The sequence below is a fragment of the Dromaius novaehollandiae genome, chromosome 1, assembly GCF_036370855.1.
Source record: "Dromaius novaehollandiae isolate bDroNov1 chromosome 1, bDroNov1.hap1, whole genome shotgun sequence".
Classification (NCBI taxonomy): Eukaryota; Metazoa; Chordata; class Aves; order Casuariiformes; family Dromaiidae; genus Dromaius; species Dromaius novaehollandiae.
The window spans coordinates 77,205,378-77,219,028 of NC_088098.1; the positions used below are offsets into that span (position 1 = coordinate 77,205,378).

At 40.2% G+C, this 13,651-nt stretch overlaps 1 protein-coding gene across 1 annotated transcript in view; it reads right to left on the minus strand.

The window, feature by feature from the left end:
- Positions 1-13,651, minus strand: part of LOC112984511 (potassium voltage-gated channel subfamily KQT member 1-like) — a 498,975-nt gene that overhangs the window by 423,317 nt on the left and 62,007 nt on the right. The window contains exons 6-10 of the mRNA XM_064517311.1: positions 12,785-12,925; positions 6,996-7,106; positions 5,836-5,931; positions 4,425-4,553; positions 2,451-2,613 (exon numbers count right to left, since the gene is read on the minus strand). Of these exons, the coding sequence (XP_064373381.1) occupies positions 2,451-2,613; positions 4,425-4,553; positions 5,836-5,931; positions 6,996-7,106; positions 12,785-12,925 (640 nt within the window). The remainder of the gene's footprint in view (positions 1-2,450; positions 2,614-4,424; positions 4,554-5,835; positions 5,932-6,995; positions 7,107-12,784; positions 12,926-13,651) is intronic.

Here is a 13,651-nt window from a genome sequence, read left to right on the forward strand (position 1 = left end):
TCTTGCTAGGTCAGGCCTATAGAAATGATTCAATTCAACCTCAAAATTTTGGCATCATCTGTAAAAAAAATCCAGCTCCTACAACCAGTGAACAAAGTGTTCCACTACAGCAACACTGAAACAGAAGCTGACACTATCCCTTTCAATTGCCATTTCTTTATTGTTTTTATTTCAATTCTCTGCCTCTTCTGCTTTTAGCTTTTTAAGAGACAGGAAAAATAACAACCCCATCTAAAGGCTTGCAGCCTGGTGCTTCCACTTCCCAAAAATAGAAGCCCATTAGTTCTGGCAAAAAGAACTTTGCTAAGAGAAGGCAGGTTTAAACTTTTGAGAGGTGTCAAGAATGTTCAGTCAGTTGAGCAATCAAGTTAGGCAGCTACATTCCTGGCAGCTTTGCAACAGATGGAATAAATCAGAAAAATCAAATGAAGTGTAACTTACCCTGACACTGGCTAAGGCAAAACAAAAAAGAAAAACAGAAAAAATTAACTGATAAGGGAATAATATGTATGGCTGTCTCTCAGAAGAGTAAAACACACCAACCAGAAAAATAAAAACATAACAGGAAAGTGTTTTCAGAAAAAAAGAAGGGAAAATGCCTTCATTTTCCTCTGTTACCAAGCTGTCAGAAGGAAAAACAAACAAACAAAAATACATGCTAGTCTTTTCAGTCCCTTTCCTCTGAAGCACAGCACTTTGCTCAGACAAACTATGAACCTTTAAGAAATACAGCTTAAGTGAATAAATGTGTGTTGACAGACAAATGGACATGGACAACAGAGAAGCTAAGAAGTTGAGGACTAACAGTGTTATTAAAGGATATTTTAGTTATACAACACTTTCTTCTATCACTGTTCAACTAATGCCACAATACCAAGATACACTGAGCAAAACCTGCAATTACATAGTCAGCAAGGGCCACTGCATAGCTCTAGCGGACAAGGGTGTTGAGAATGAACTGTGAACACAGCACTCTAGAGAGGCATGTCGTTAAAATGGCAGCTTTATTTATAAATCATGCTTTTACACCCCTTTCCCAGAGCCCTGTTAAAGCACTGGAAACACCAAGCAACAGGAACAAAAAGAAACACTGTCATTGCTGAAAAGCACTCTGACCTCAACACAAAACAACAGAAGGAAAGACAGAACACAAGTAAGAACAGGAGGGGGAACAGAAACCTCCACCAGTATAAGAACGAACCTCTTCCTCCCACAGAAACAGGCTCATGGCAATCAATTGTATGAAACAGCAGCTTGAAGTCTTCCTAAATCCCTGTGGGAGCCAGGAGCTCCTGCCCCTTACAGATATCTCTCAGCTCCATGCTAAATACTTTGGACTGACAGATCACAGGTTGCTTTGACATTACAACCCAGAAAATCTGTAAAGTCAGAACAAGCCAGTGAAACTACCACTGCTGATCGTGCTCAATACAACAGACACAGCATACTCCCTTTGGGAGCAAAAGTATTTTTAAAATATTTTTTAAAGAAATCATCATGTCACAAGACCATCCACAGCTCCCTCGTTCCCCCCCCCCCACACACACACACACTCTCTCTCTCTCCCCAGGCTGAAATCAGGCATCAGCCTCAACATAATGCAAGAGTCTTATTTTATATAGAGATGGTGTTCAGGCTTATCAGAGACAGGTGAAAGTCAAAGTCAAAGCATTAAACAAGAGTGTAACACCTCTGACTAGAGCCAGCACCTTCAGATACCTCAAGTTAACTTGGCAAGGCTTCGCACGCCTCTAGGTAGTGAACTCAGTTCCTAGAATATGATGACACAGTCTCTCCTTGACCTAAAGATCTAGAAGATCTACATTTTCACCACAAGCTTCATTAAAAAAAAGAAATTTACAAATACAGCAATATCTGAGCTCAGCAGTGAAATCCAGCAAGTTTCCAGGTTGAAATGCAACAATTACTAACAGCAACACATACTTTAATGAAGCCAGAAAAAAAAAAAACAACACTCATCAAAACCTCCTGGTTAGCCTAAGCACAAAATATTTATGTTGTTCCAATCACAACTGATTTGCACATTGCTTGAGGTGGTGATGTTAACAAGTAAAAAGAGAAAAAAAAATTCCTTCCTTCAGGCTCTATGTGAGATACAGAAAGTCTAGAGTTGGGGTAGACCTAAGTGAGCTTTCTGGCCAGCTCTGAGGTAACTCAGAAAGGTAAAATTAACTATTACAATTTTTGGATATAGTGTTATATTGTGGCAAACAAGAAGAAACCTCTTTTTGATGTTCACAGCACATGTATCTAAAAGTTTTCCTTTATTTTGTCTCTCTGTTTTTGTCAGGTAATTGTCCTTGTTTTCAGGCAGCTTGCTTTACTGAATAGTTTTACTTTTTCATAGAAATTCTCTTTGTCAGTTCAGTTCCCTTTAACATTGTCTGTAAGAAAAACTGCTAACCTAAATATAAATGAAAATAAATTACCTCCTGGTTCTTCTATGTAGAAAGACACATCCTTTTTGTCTTCTTGTTCATCAACGTGATCATAAGTGATCTGTGGAATAGACAGGGCAGTCTCTCCGGGGTTTATTACAGGTGCAGAACCATTACCAAAGCCTGGTTTCCCTTTTCTTTTGTATCTTCTAGTCTGTGGCAATAGAGATGGGATGATATCAGAAGATATTAAAAAAAAAAAAAAAAAAAGCATACATGTGAACTCCACTGTACAGTAAATTCATCTAAAGGTTTATTTAAGAATGTGATTAAAATTGCAAGAAAGTGTTAATGTTTTCAAAGTGGCTGATTCCAGATTCTCACCCTAAACATGGTAAGAGACTGATTCTCAGGGGAAGATGCCTAGAGCTCTCCAAAAGCCAGGTCTCAATTATCATTTCTCAAACTGGGTCCAAAACTCCAGGCACCCAAAATATTAATCAGTTGTATACTCAAATAACTTGTCTTTAGCTGTCTTCTAAAGTGCTAATAAAAACATAACCATAGACTTTAAATTATTAGCAAGGCACTGTGCAGCTTCTCAGCCCTCTTATGCAGAGGTGAAATCTGCTGGATTAGGCATTCCAGGAGTAGAACCACCTTTCCCTCTACGTCCACAATAGAAGCTCTCTCAATTTTGGAAACCTAGGAGACAACTTAAACACACTGTAACTGGTGCACAAGAATGACAACCGACATTTGAATTTGACTGGTTCCGAGCAAGGCTGATCTTCATCTGTCTTCATGACTAGAAGTGACCAGCAGAGCAGCCACTCACATATTGACTACATGGCATGTACAGTCTACTGTCTGGATGATGCTCCAGATGACCAGTCATTGCCACCTTCCAGCTACACAAACTTTACTTCCCACAACACGGCATTTAGTTCCACACTTGTCGTGAATAGCCACCCATGCGCTCCAGCCCCATCGGTTCTCTTGCTCGCATGCCTCCAGACAAAGGGAAGGGGCATCCTTCTCACTTGCCTGGGGTTCTAGCTGCCTTCTGACAAAATACAGAAATAGAGCTACTGTGCTCAATTCTGCAAAGTATTCTGGTCTCTGATGGGACAGCTAGGCAGTTAAGAGATAAATTGTCATAAGAGAGTATAAGTATTTGCACACACAGGCACAAATGGCTGCTGGCTCAGTACCATCACAAATAGGACAAAGCTACTTGGTCTGAGTAAACCAATCCTACTTCATTCTGGTCTACATTTAGTCTTTTGGAATTAGCTCTGTTCAGCTCTGTGAGCAATTAAACAAAAGCATGTCGGAACTGAAACAGGGCAAGAAAAGCTTTAGAGATTGGCATCTATCACTAAGACAGTGGATGCAGATCGAATTAGGGTGAGTAGCTCACAGGGAAAGTTCAGGTTTAATCGTATGTTAGGGAACTCCTTCTCACAATTGAAGAAAACAGTGAAAGAGTGAAGGGCATCAAGAACCAATTTTTTCCAGCTCTTCCTCCAGCTGCTGCAGGCCGTTCAGCCTTCTGTCAGCTTTACCCCTTTCCTCCTGGTTGCAAAGCAGCTCAGGACAGAGCTAGTCTCTCACTGCACATTTACATGCGGCTCAGCACTGAGTAGCTAACACTACTGTAACACCAACACATTCACACCATCAGGCAGATGCAGCTATTGGTGCATGCTGTGGAGAAATGTTTTGCAACTCTCCACTGGGGGACAGGCATCAGCAGCATTTCACTGCCTAAAGCCAGTCTCTAATATCACTTCAGACGGCCTAGGTATCTGAGCTAGCAGTATCTGCACCTACTGCTGTGCAGACCTGTTTCTTTCTGGAATGGGTGCTGAAGGCTAGGCAGGCTTGCCAGTAGTTACCTATATTTAGGTAGTCCCACTTGGGGAGCTTTATTTCAGCTGCAGCTCCATGGAGAGCTCCATGTTATCCCAACCAAAGCAAAAGCAAAAAGCAGAACAGGGAGCTTTGCCAACTCCACACAACCTGTTTTCTCAGACTAGGGCTAGATGGCGCTGGAGTTTTTTGGGGATTTTGAGCAGGTGACGTAACGTAGATCTTCCACGTTGCTGTGGAACTGCATGATTTCTCCGCTGCATAGCACCGCCACAGGGTCTGTAATAAAATCCGAACAACACTCGCAGTGAACGAATGGGCACTGTGTCCTACAGGATGGATAAGGCAGAACTCGTCAAAAAACAGGCTGACACCAAACTACCCCATCTATGTATGTATGCATGCATGCTCCTAAGGGCTTGGACTGCAATCACCATGCTATGCTGCACAACAGCGTGCCTAATAAAACATACTTTTGCCTCATACACAGTTTTGCTAAGGGTAATCTGCATGAGGAAAAACACAGTCAGCACACAGTGATTTTAAGTATACTCTTTGCAGAGTTGTTCCTAGGAGCTGGGGCCTGACTGCTGTTTGCGGTGGTAAAAGTGAACCCCACAAAAGCAAATCCTGACAAACGTTAGAATATTTCTGCTTCCCCTTTTCCACAGCATGCCACATTTTAATATTTGTGTGCCAAGATAGCACTTTGTATGATAACGAAAAGTATTATTGGGGCATTTTTCTAAACGGAGCGAGAAGAGGGAGGGAGGGAGCGAGAAGAGGGAGGGAGGGAGCGAGAAGAGGGAGGGAGGGAGCGAGAAGAGGGAGGGAGGGAGCGAGAAGAGGGAGGGAGGGAGCGAGAAGAGGGAGGGAGGGAGCGAGAAGAGGGAGGGAGGGAGCGAGAAGAGGGAGGGAGGGAGCGAGAAGAGGGAGGGAGGGAGCGAGAAGAGGGAGGGAGGGAGCGAGAAGAGGGAGGGAGGGAGCGAGAAGAGGGAGGGAGGGAGCGAGAAGAGGGAGGGAGGGAGCGAGAAGAGGGAGGGAGGGAGCGAGAAGAGGGAGGGAGGGAGCGAGAAGAGGGAGGGAGGGAGCGAGAAGAGGGAGGGAGGGAGCGAGAAGAGGGAGGGAGGGAGCGAGAAGAGGGAGGGAGGGAGCGAGAGGGGGAGAGTGTGTGGATATGCACATTCTTCACCTCTGGATTTGGCAGATGCAGAGGGACTAAGGCGATATAAAAAGGAAGTTAGCAATTAAAGGTAAAGGAAAGATTATGACCATTTTTTTTCTTGCTATATAGTTAAATAAACTCTCTGCATCCAACTAGTGTCATTATGCCTGTGAATGTCAGGTTAGTGACACCTCCTATGCTTACTCCTAAGAGGGGGACAGGCAATTATCTAATTTTCTTTAGTGGCTAAAGTGTATCAGAAAGATTAGGTGGTTAAAAGCAAGTTTTAGATTTATAATAAAACCCAGTAACTGTGATTTTCAGGTAGTAATGTAACCACTCAGCCACACTCCTCCTGTATTACTCTTCTATCTGTCTTACTGTTAGGGGCCTTACCTGAATTAGGGAAGCTGCAGCTGGGATTTGTCTGTTGAAATGCTTCTGGCGTTGCTTCTGTTGCACTTTTAGGGCAAAACCAGAACCCAGAATACCCTAAAAATAAACAAAATTACTCGTCGGACTCCAACAAGACTTGGTGTGGCTAAACCAGATATTTGGCACTTGAAATAAAAGGCCATAAGAGGCTTGTCTAGAAAAAAAAACACAACAGACAAAGTAAATCAGTCACATGGTTTCTGAATTTTCAAGTGTCCACAGTGACAGAAAACTGTTTAGCCAACAAATAAAATTGTGATTGAGCAGGTTGATCTTAGCATTATATAACTTCAATAAACAGCATGTGTTTATTGCTACAGTCCACAGGTGCCATTAGTCACAGAGGCAGTCACATTAACGAAGGCAACCCTGCACAATGGGGAGAAGCAAACGCCAACATCATGACCAAACTACAGCTATTCTCTGCACTTGTTTTTTCTTCCTCGCCACAAAACAACACAACCAAAAGTAGACCTCAGCTCAATTTTCCAGACAAATTAAGCAGTGAAGTCAAAGACAAGCTATGTAATTTCAGCATTTCTATGAAAACTGCTAGGAACTGCAGGAATACCTTGTGTATTCTAATTGTTTTGGTGGTGTTATCTTGATGGCTCCTCCTTCAGTTATTTGGGATCCAAAAAGCCCAGAAACAATGCTTTAGTGCCATATAGGAAAGTAGATGCAGTTTCCTAGATTCCTGCTCTGTAGCAGAGTTTCTTACCTTACAGCACCCCGATGTCTTTTCATAAAAATCAAAAGTAGGAAGGAAGTTTCAGCTCTGTGGCTGACATGCATGTGTGGGGGAAACCAAGATAATCCCCCCCCAAATTCCCTCCGCTTCAGTTCTTCAAATGGTGAAAACAGTCTTACCTTCTTCCTAAGACACTGATTTTTATAAGCAAAAATGCTATGCTAAAGATACTGTTGTTTTATTCATTTATGTGTGCGTGTGCATGTACAGTTGAACACACACTATAAATGAGTACGTGTGCATGCATAAACTTATAGTCTGAAGTAACAGTCAAACTCATTCTCCCATAAAGGTACCAATTTAAAATTACTTAATTGTGCAGTCCAGTTTGGACAGACAGCTAAAGAAAATTGATCCACATTTTACTTACTGCTGGCAGAGCGAAGAAAGATATTGCAAACACTGAAAAACAGGAAGCTATGGTCTTCCCAATCCACGTCTGTGGCACTTTGTCTCCGTAACCAATTGTTGTGACAGTTACCTAGGCCAGAAACAAACATCTGATTCACTGCAATGCAGTACAATTTGTCTGTAAGCAGTTCAAAAAAAAAATCATCAGGAGATACAGGTGGAGCTGTGGATTTGTGCATAAGGAAACTGCCAGAGCATACTGAGAAAGCGTCACTGTAGATCTATCATTCTTATATTCTTCAGGAGGCACTCACAACTGACCACTGCTGGAGATGCAATAGCAGGCTGGACCTGGGATGACTGTTCTCACAGTTTGCAGCTTGTCCTCCTTCATCCTCCCAAACTTGAAGGGGTGGGCCCTAGGGGCCTGCAATATTTTTTTTTTTTTTTTTTTTTAAAGCAGTCCCATGGGGTCATGAAGAAAAACTCAAGTGCTGACCACACACAACTGACCTGCAGACATCTCCTGAAGTCTACTGTCAGCCAGAAATAATAGCTATAGCTGGGTGGGCTACTAGTCATCAGCCCGGGCCAAGATTCACTGGTGGGAGGAAGGAAAATGAACATGACCAGCACCATCCTCGCACAATCCGTACACTCGGATAAGTATACTTATGTATATAAATATACTGCTCCAGGATGCCTTCCCTCTCAATGCAAATACACCAGCAAACAGCAGCTAAATACAGCTGAGCCCCATGCCCTTAATCTTGTACCTCCCCGCCAAAGTACAGTTCTTTGCCACTGCCACTCCAGAGGGTGTGTTAAGCCATGAGATGCACCATATTACTGTACCTTGTAGTGGGATCTGCTCATTACCATGCAATAGTACAGCAAAGAGGATTTGCACCCCTGAAAAGTGGAAAGCTTCTGGTGAGCAAACAAACTCTATCACCAGCGTGAAACACGTGGGAGAGCTTTAAGTAGAAAGAACGTATTTGCATTTGAGAGTACCAGCTCCAAACCCAGTCCCACTCTCTTCATTTTGCCTTGAAGGGTAACAAAAATACAGCCAAAATAGATTTAAAAGAATATGCAAGTCTACACTGCATACAAAAGCGGATGTGGAAATACTACCTTTTACAGGAGAAGTTGCTGGCAAATACTTAGATACTATGGAAAAATAGGCTTCTCTGGGAAAAAAAAAAAAAAAAAAAAAAACTAACAGCAGTAGAAGCATAGGAAGAATGTTTCCATTAACACATTTCCTCCTCTTGGAGTGGTTCTATCCAGAACTGGAAGAAGGATTTGCAGGGAAAAAAATGACTTTACTACCAAATTGAGATATTTCAAGCTCAAAAAAAGATTAGGCTTGTGTTCATTCATCATGAGTTTCTTACTCAGTGAAGTCAGCTTTGTAGTATCCACATTCCCTAACAAATACCACCATTCTACACTGCTAGCTCCTCTCAGGAGGAACTCTGTCTTCCCAGGTGTCTGTCCAGACTCAACGGGGCCTGCAACATAGCAACTCGGCCACTGTGCACTACCAGCAGCGCAGATGGGTTTGCCAGACCCCCAGATTAAACCAACCCTCCAAAATTCAACCCTGAAATGCAAAATGGGCTAGTGAGGAGTGGAGGATGTAAAATCTATGTTTCATTAATGGCACTTCAGCTCCTCAGTGGACCCAGATGACTCCAAGTCTGGGATTTTTCCTTCCTTTTCTTCTTTTTCTTATGAAAGGCTTCTTGGTTTTTTTGAATTCTCAGCACTCGGGACTTAAAAACAAGCTGCAGTAAAGTTGAGCTGCCTTAGCATTACTATGGAAGATAGCATGAAAGCTGTAACCACAGAAAAGATGATTTTCCATCTCTACAGCAGGCATTTGGCTGGCAGATTCCTGCAGGTGCATGCACAAGGCTAAAAGTTTCTCTCTTGCTACCTTAAGAGGGTTTCTCTCTGGTAATCTATTTAGTGCATTGAACTATGTGGAAAGGATTATAGATAATTTAATTCTCTGGCTTTCTTAATCACAAACAGATTTTTTTTTTCTACATGCATTTCCAGAAGTTATTAGTTATCTGCTCAAAGAACATTTAATAGACTTTGGAAAACAACAGCTCCTTCTTAATCCAGATTTACTATGGCATAGCCCAGCTGGTACACACATGTTTTTCAGAGTTTGTGTTAGAACATACATATATATTTAACTTCAAAAAAGGAAGAACTCTAATTCAGTTGAAGACAGAGCTTCTCACATACTTTAAGATAAGCAGGTGTCCTGAAGTTTGAAGAGTCAGAACCATACATCTTGAAAATATTTTAAAAATAAAGGGGTTCAGCAATTGCTCCCAAGCATCCCTATCACTAATTTACCATTTGACTCAGGTTTACTGATACAGAATAGTCCCTTTTTCAGCAATGGCAACAAGCATTACCAACAGCAAGGGATGAGAGCATGGAAGGTCAACAGAAGGGAAGCCTCCTACATGCCCCAGTTTTTCCTTCAAAAAAAAAAAAAAAAAAATCAGAAATGACAGAAAAACAGCTGTGACATGGGCTGCAATTCTGGCAGCCTGACATTTCTGCTGGAAATGCCTGTGCATGTGTTCTGACATGATACAACTTCTAAAAGTAGGGTCAGGTAAAAATCTTACAAGCCTTTGATATTTCTGTGTACTTTAAGCTGCATGCCTGCCAAATGGAGGTGAAACAAGCTCGCATTTAATGGGAACAGGTGAACCCGGTTAGCATTTGATTCCAAATCTTTAATTTTTTATTTTCCCTTTTCTTCTTTTTTAAGCCTTTCAAGTCATTTGTATCAAGTTCAGCAAGCCTTTCTGCTCAAGGCAAAACATTACCCACAATACACTCCGCAGTTTTTGTCAGGCACATAAGACTTTCAAATACTTGCCACCAAGGTTTTTTCCTTTGGTTCAGTTTTGAAAGGCAAAAGTGACTAGCGAATGAAATTTGATTTAACTCCACATCTGTGTTTCTCTGTTAAAGAAGATTTGAAAAGAAAAAGAAACCAATTCACTTTGTCCTTTGTCACTGTTCCCAGCTGTGAACTGCACCTGCACTGTGACTCACTAATGCTGAGGAGGCCTAGACATTGGGAAAGCTTAAACAACAATTTAAACAGTGTTCTTCATATGCCTCACACAGCTAGGGAAAGACAAAGCTGATTTTATCTTGCTGTTCCACAAAGCAAGTCAAGTTTTGGAAAACAACAACAAAACCCAGCAAGCACTTTGCAAGGCATTCACATACACTTTGAAATACAGATTCCAAGTCATCTGTCTCAACAAGGTAATGTGCATTTTAAACTTGCTGGTGTTTGTAACTTAACTCAAATTCCATAAGTCTAAAATATTAACCAAATATGCCTGTATAAACACATCCTGACTACTTTGTCCTTAACTTTATACTCCTTACTCAAGTCAAGACTGAAGCTTCTAGCATTCAAAAATATTTTTTTTTTTTATCCATGTATAAACATTCAATCCAATAATGTAATTTGTACTTTTGGGGGGATAACCAAACTTGCATTAACTTCACATGGAAGCTTCACTGCATGCAGGAACGACACAGCTAGTTCCCAAACTCATTCCTAAAAATCCTTTGTCTTTCATTGTACTGTGCTTCCCTTAGTTTGGAAAGCAGTTATTCTTTCCTCCTATTCAGGTCTGAATTTGGACATTTCTGGCAATTACAGGTCTAGGAGTTATTTTATGTGACACCAAATATAAATTGCACAGAGCAAGAACACAAATCACCATCCTTTACTGATTACATATTAAATTAAGATTTCCTTATGAATAAGTTATACACAGTCCATTTCTTTCATTGGTGTCATTCAGATTCACACAATGCTACAAATCTCTTTGGGACTTCACCAGGCTAGAAAGGCTTGGACTATTTCTCATAGATTTAGCTAAACTAGCACAAGCCTTTGTGGGAGTCCTGCTGCTGTTGAGGTTCCCCTAAGTAGCCTCACTTCTAATTAGATATCCTTTGCAGACTATTTAAGCTACAGCATCAGCAAAAACAGTAGCCACGTTCTACTGTTTGGAACCCTGGCATTTAAGCTGAACTGCTAATCAGGATAAGTGAGCCTGTCTACTAGTTTGTTTTCTTAAAGCAGCCATGAAGCCTCTTTCCTGATGTCAGTTAGACCCATATTGTTTTACTTCTTGTTTTTAAAATGTAGTACAAGTTTAGTTTTAGCTAGAGATTATCTCATGTCCATAACCATTGAGGGTGTACGTTCTATTTAAAATTTTGTCATATGTCTATGGAGGAGTTTAACAAGGTGTGTGGGTTTTTTTTTTTTTTTTTTTTTTTTTTTTTTTTTTTTAAACTTACAAGATTCTTCTTGGTTTGTACTTTGTTTGGCATAAGACATAGGTGAGACTCTACAAATGCAATGAATACCTGACAACCAAATGATAGGAATTTAATGTTTAATCTGTTTTTATACTGAAACATTTTAAAAGTGGTATCCCCAGGGTATATGTAACATAATCACTGAAATCTACATAAACATAGAAGTAGAGGCTTACACAGCATCTTCCAATTCAAGGATTAGAAACATACATACATTAGGAGTTTTTTGTTTATATACCCAGACTTACTCACTAATTTATTTCGATGGAGGTAAACAATTGGTTTATTGCTTAATAACTGTATTGTAATTTTGCATCTCTGTCATCTAAAAACAAATAGAGTTTATTTTGTCTCAGATTGCTCTTGAAATATATCCTTCTTTCCTTTCTTTCTCTGGAAGTTAGTGGCTCTGTTCAAGTCTGCTCATTTTTCTGTCACTAACAGCATGTTGTGCTGAACCTCCTCAGGTTTGTTATAATGAGACAGCCAACTCAAAATACAAGGTTCCCTACTGAGGAAGGGACTGCAAGAGCAGAGATGGCTCATGCAACAGCTAACAAGGAGGGGAAAAAAATGAGACACAGCAAGAAACTTGACGAGAACAGCCATGTGAAGGGAGTGCAGAAGCAATCTGGTTCCTTATTCTGTTTTTCACAGCTATCTATTCCCTTCTCAACTGATTCTGGGCATGCACACCAATGTAATAATCACCTCAACTCTCTCATACTCCCAATACCCTCATGAAGATTTTTATTTTATTTTACCAACCTGCACTGACTGACTGGTGATTGATATCCAAAGTAGCTGATGTATCTCGGAAGCTTTGTCAGCTGCTTTTGATGGAGCTACTCAGCATTACAGTAAATCATGGAAGCATCATTTAAAAAAAAAAAAAAAAAGATTCCAAGGAACTTGTAATCTGCATCAAGGTCTGCATTATTACTGAGAGAGGGAACTTTACATACAGAAATCGAAAAATAAAATGGTAGAATCATTAACGCAGCTTCCAGAAACAAAACATACTTTTAAAGATATGCAACTTTTGCAGAAAACCAAGTAGCATTTAAAAGAAATGGTAAAGGATTTGGAGAGTACTTGTACTCTTTTCAAGTTGCAGGTTTCAAGGACTTTTTGTATGTATAAAACTTGAGTGAAAGCTTTACTAAGGACTCACTCTTGTACTTTCACAAAAAAAGTTTAATACCAAAGTATCTTAATTGTATTTTTTTTTCTTCCTCCTTAAAAAATAAAAGCCAAGATTCCCTAAAGGAATACCTTTTTCAAAGACCCCCCCCCCCCCCCCCCCCACACACACACACAAAAAAAAGGCAGCCAGATTCTTGAAGAAAAATCACAACTTGAACAAACACTCTTATGCATTGAGTTTGACCATACATTTTGCTGGTAAAGACTTACCACACCCCACCAAAGGGCATCGGCATAGCTGGAGAAACCTGTCCTTCCATCCTCATCAACTGCATCTTTCTCAGCAAGATAAACAAAATAGGATGAAAAGATTAATCCCAAGAATCCAATGTACAGTGTAGTTATGAGTTCCTATTAAAAGAGAAGAAACAGGTACATCAGGCTTAAATCATAACTTGATTGAAACCCATTATAAATATTTTTTGCATCACAATAGCAATATTAATAAATTAAATTTCGAGTATGAAATTTGTTTCCAGCAAAATAGATAAGTCAATGACTTCTATTCATATTGGACTAAAAAAATTCAACAAGAAGCAATCACTTTCATAAAAATCAGTCAGACAGCTAAATGTTGGGTGGCACATCTCTCCTGTTTAGCCTCCCTTGAACATAAATTGTTCCATTTATTAACTCCTCAAAGTACCACATGTTAGTTCATTTTAAAACTAGTAAAATATTTGAGCATACTTTTCATAAAGTGCTTGTTCTAAAGCTGTGAAGATTAAAAACCAACAACAGAACAAAACAGATGCCTGGGCCCATTCCTGAGAGATAACCATGTGTTTGTCTTGTGACTGAGACCATATCAAAGCAATGAACTTGTATAGCTTATATTCAAATTGCTTAAGACTGAATATTGACACATTACCAGTATCATCTTGAGATACTACAAAATATTTTAGACAAATATAACCCCTTCTTCAGTGTGAAAAAAAGACCAATTTCTTGCAGAGTATACAGTTTGATTCCTAGGCCAGCCTATTAGAAAGCATTTCTGTTAAGGCATGATACACTGCTCGTGAATGACAATTTCTGTGTAACTTTGAGATTTGAATGCCAACAGCGTATCAAAAC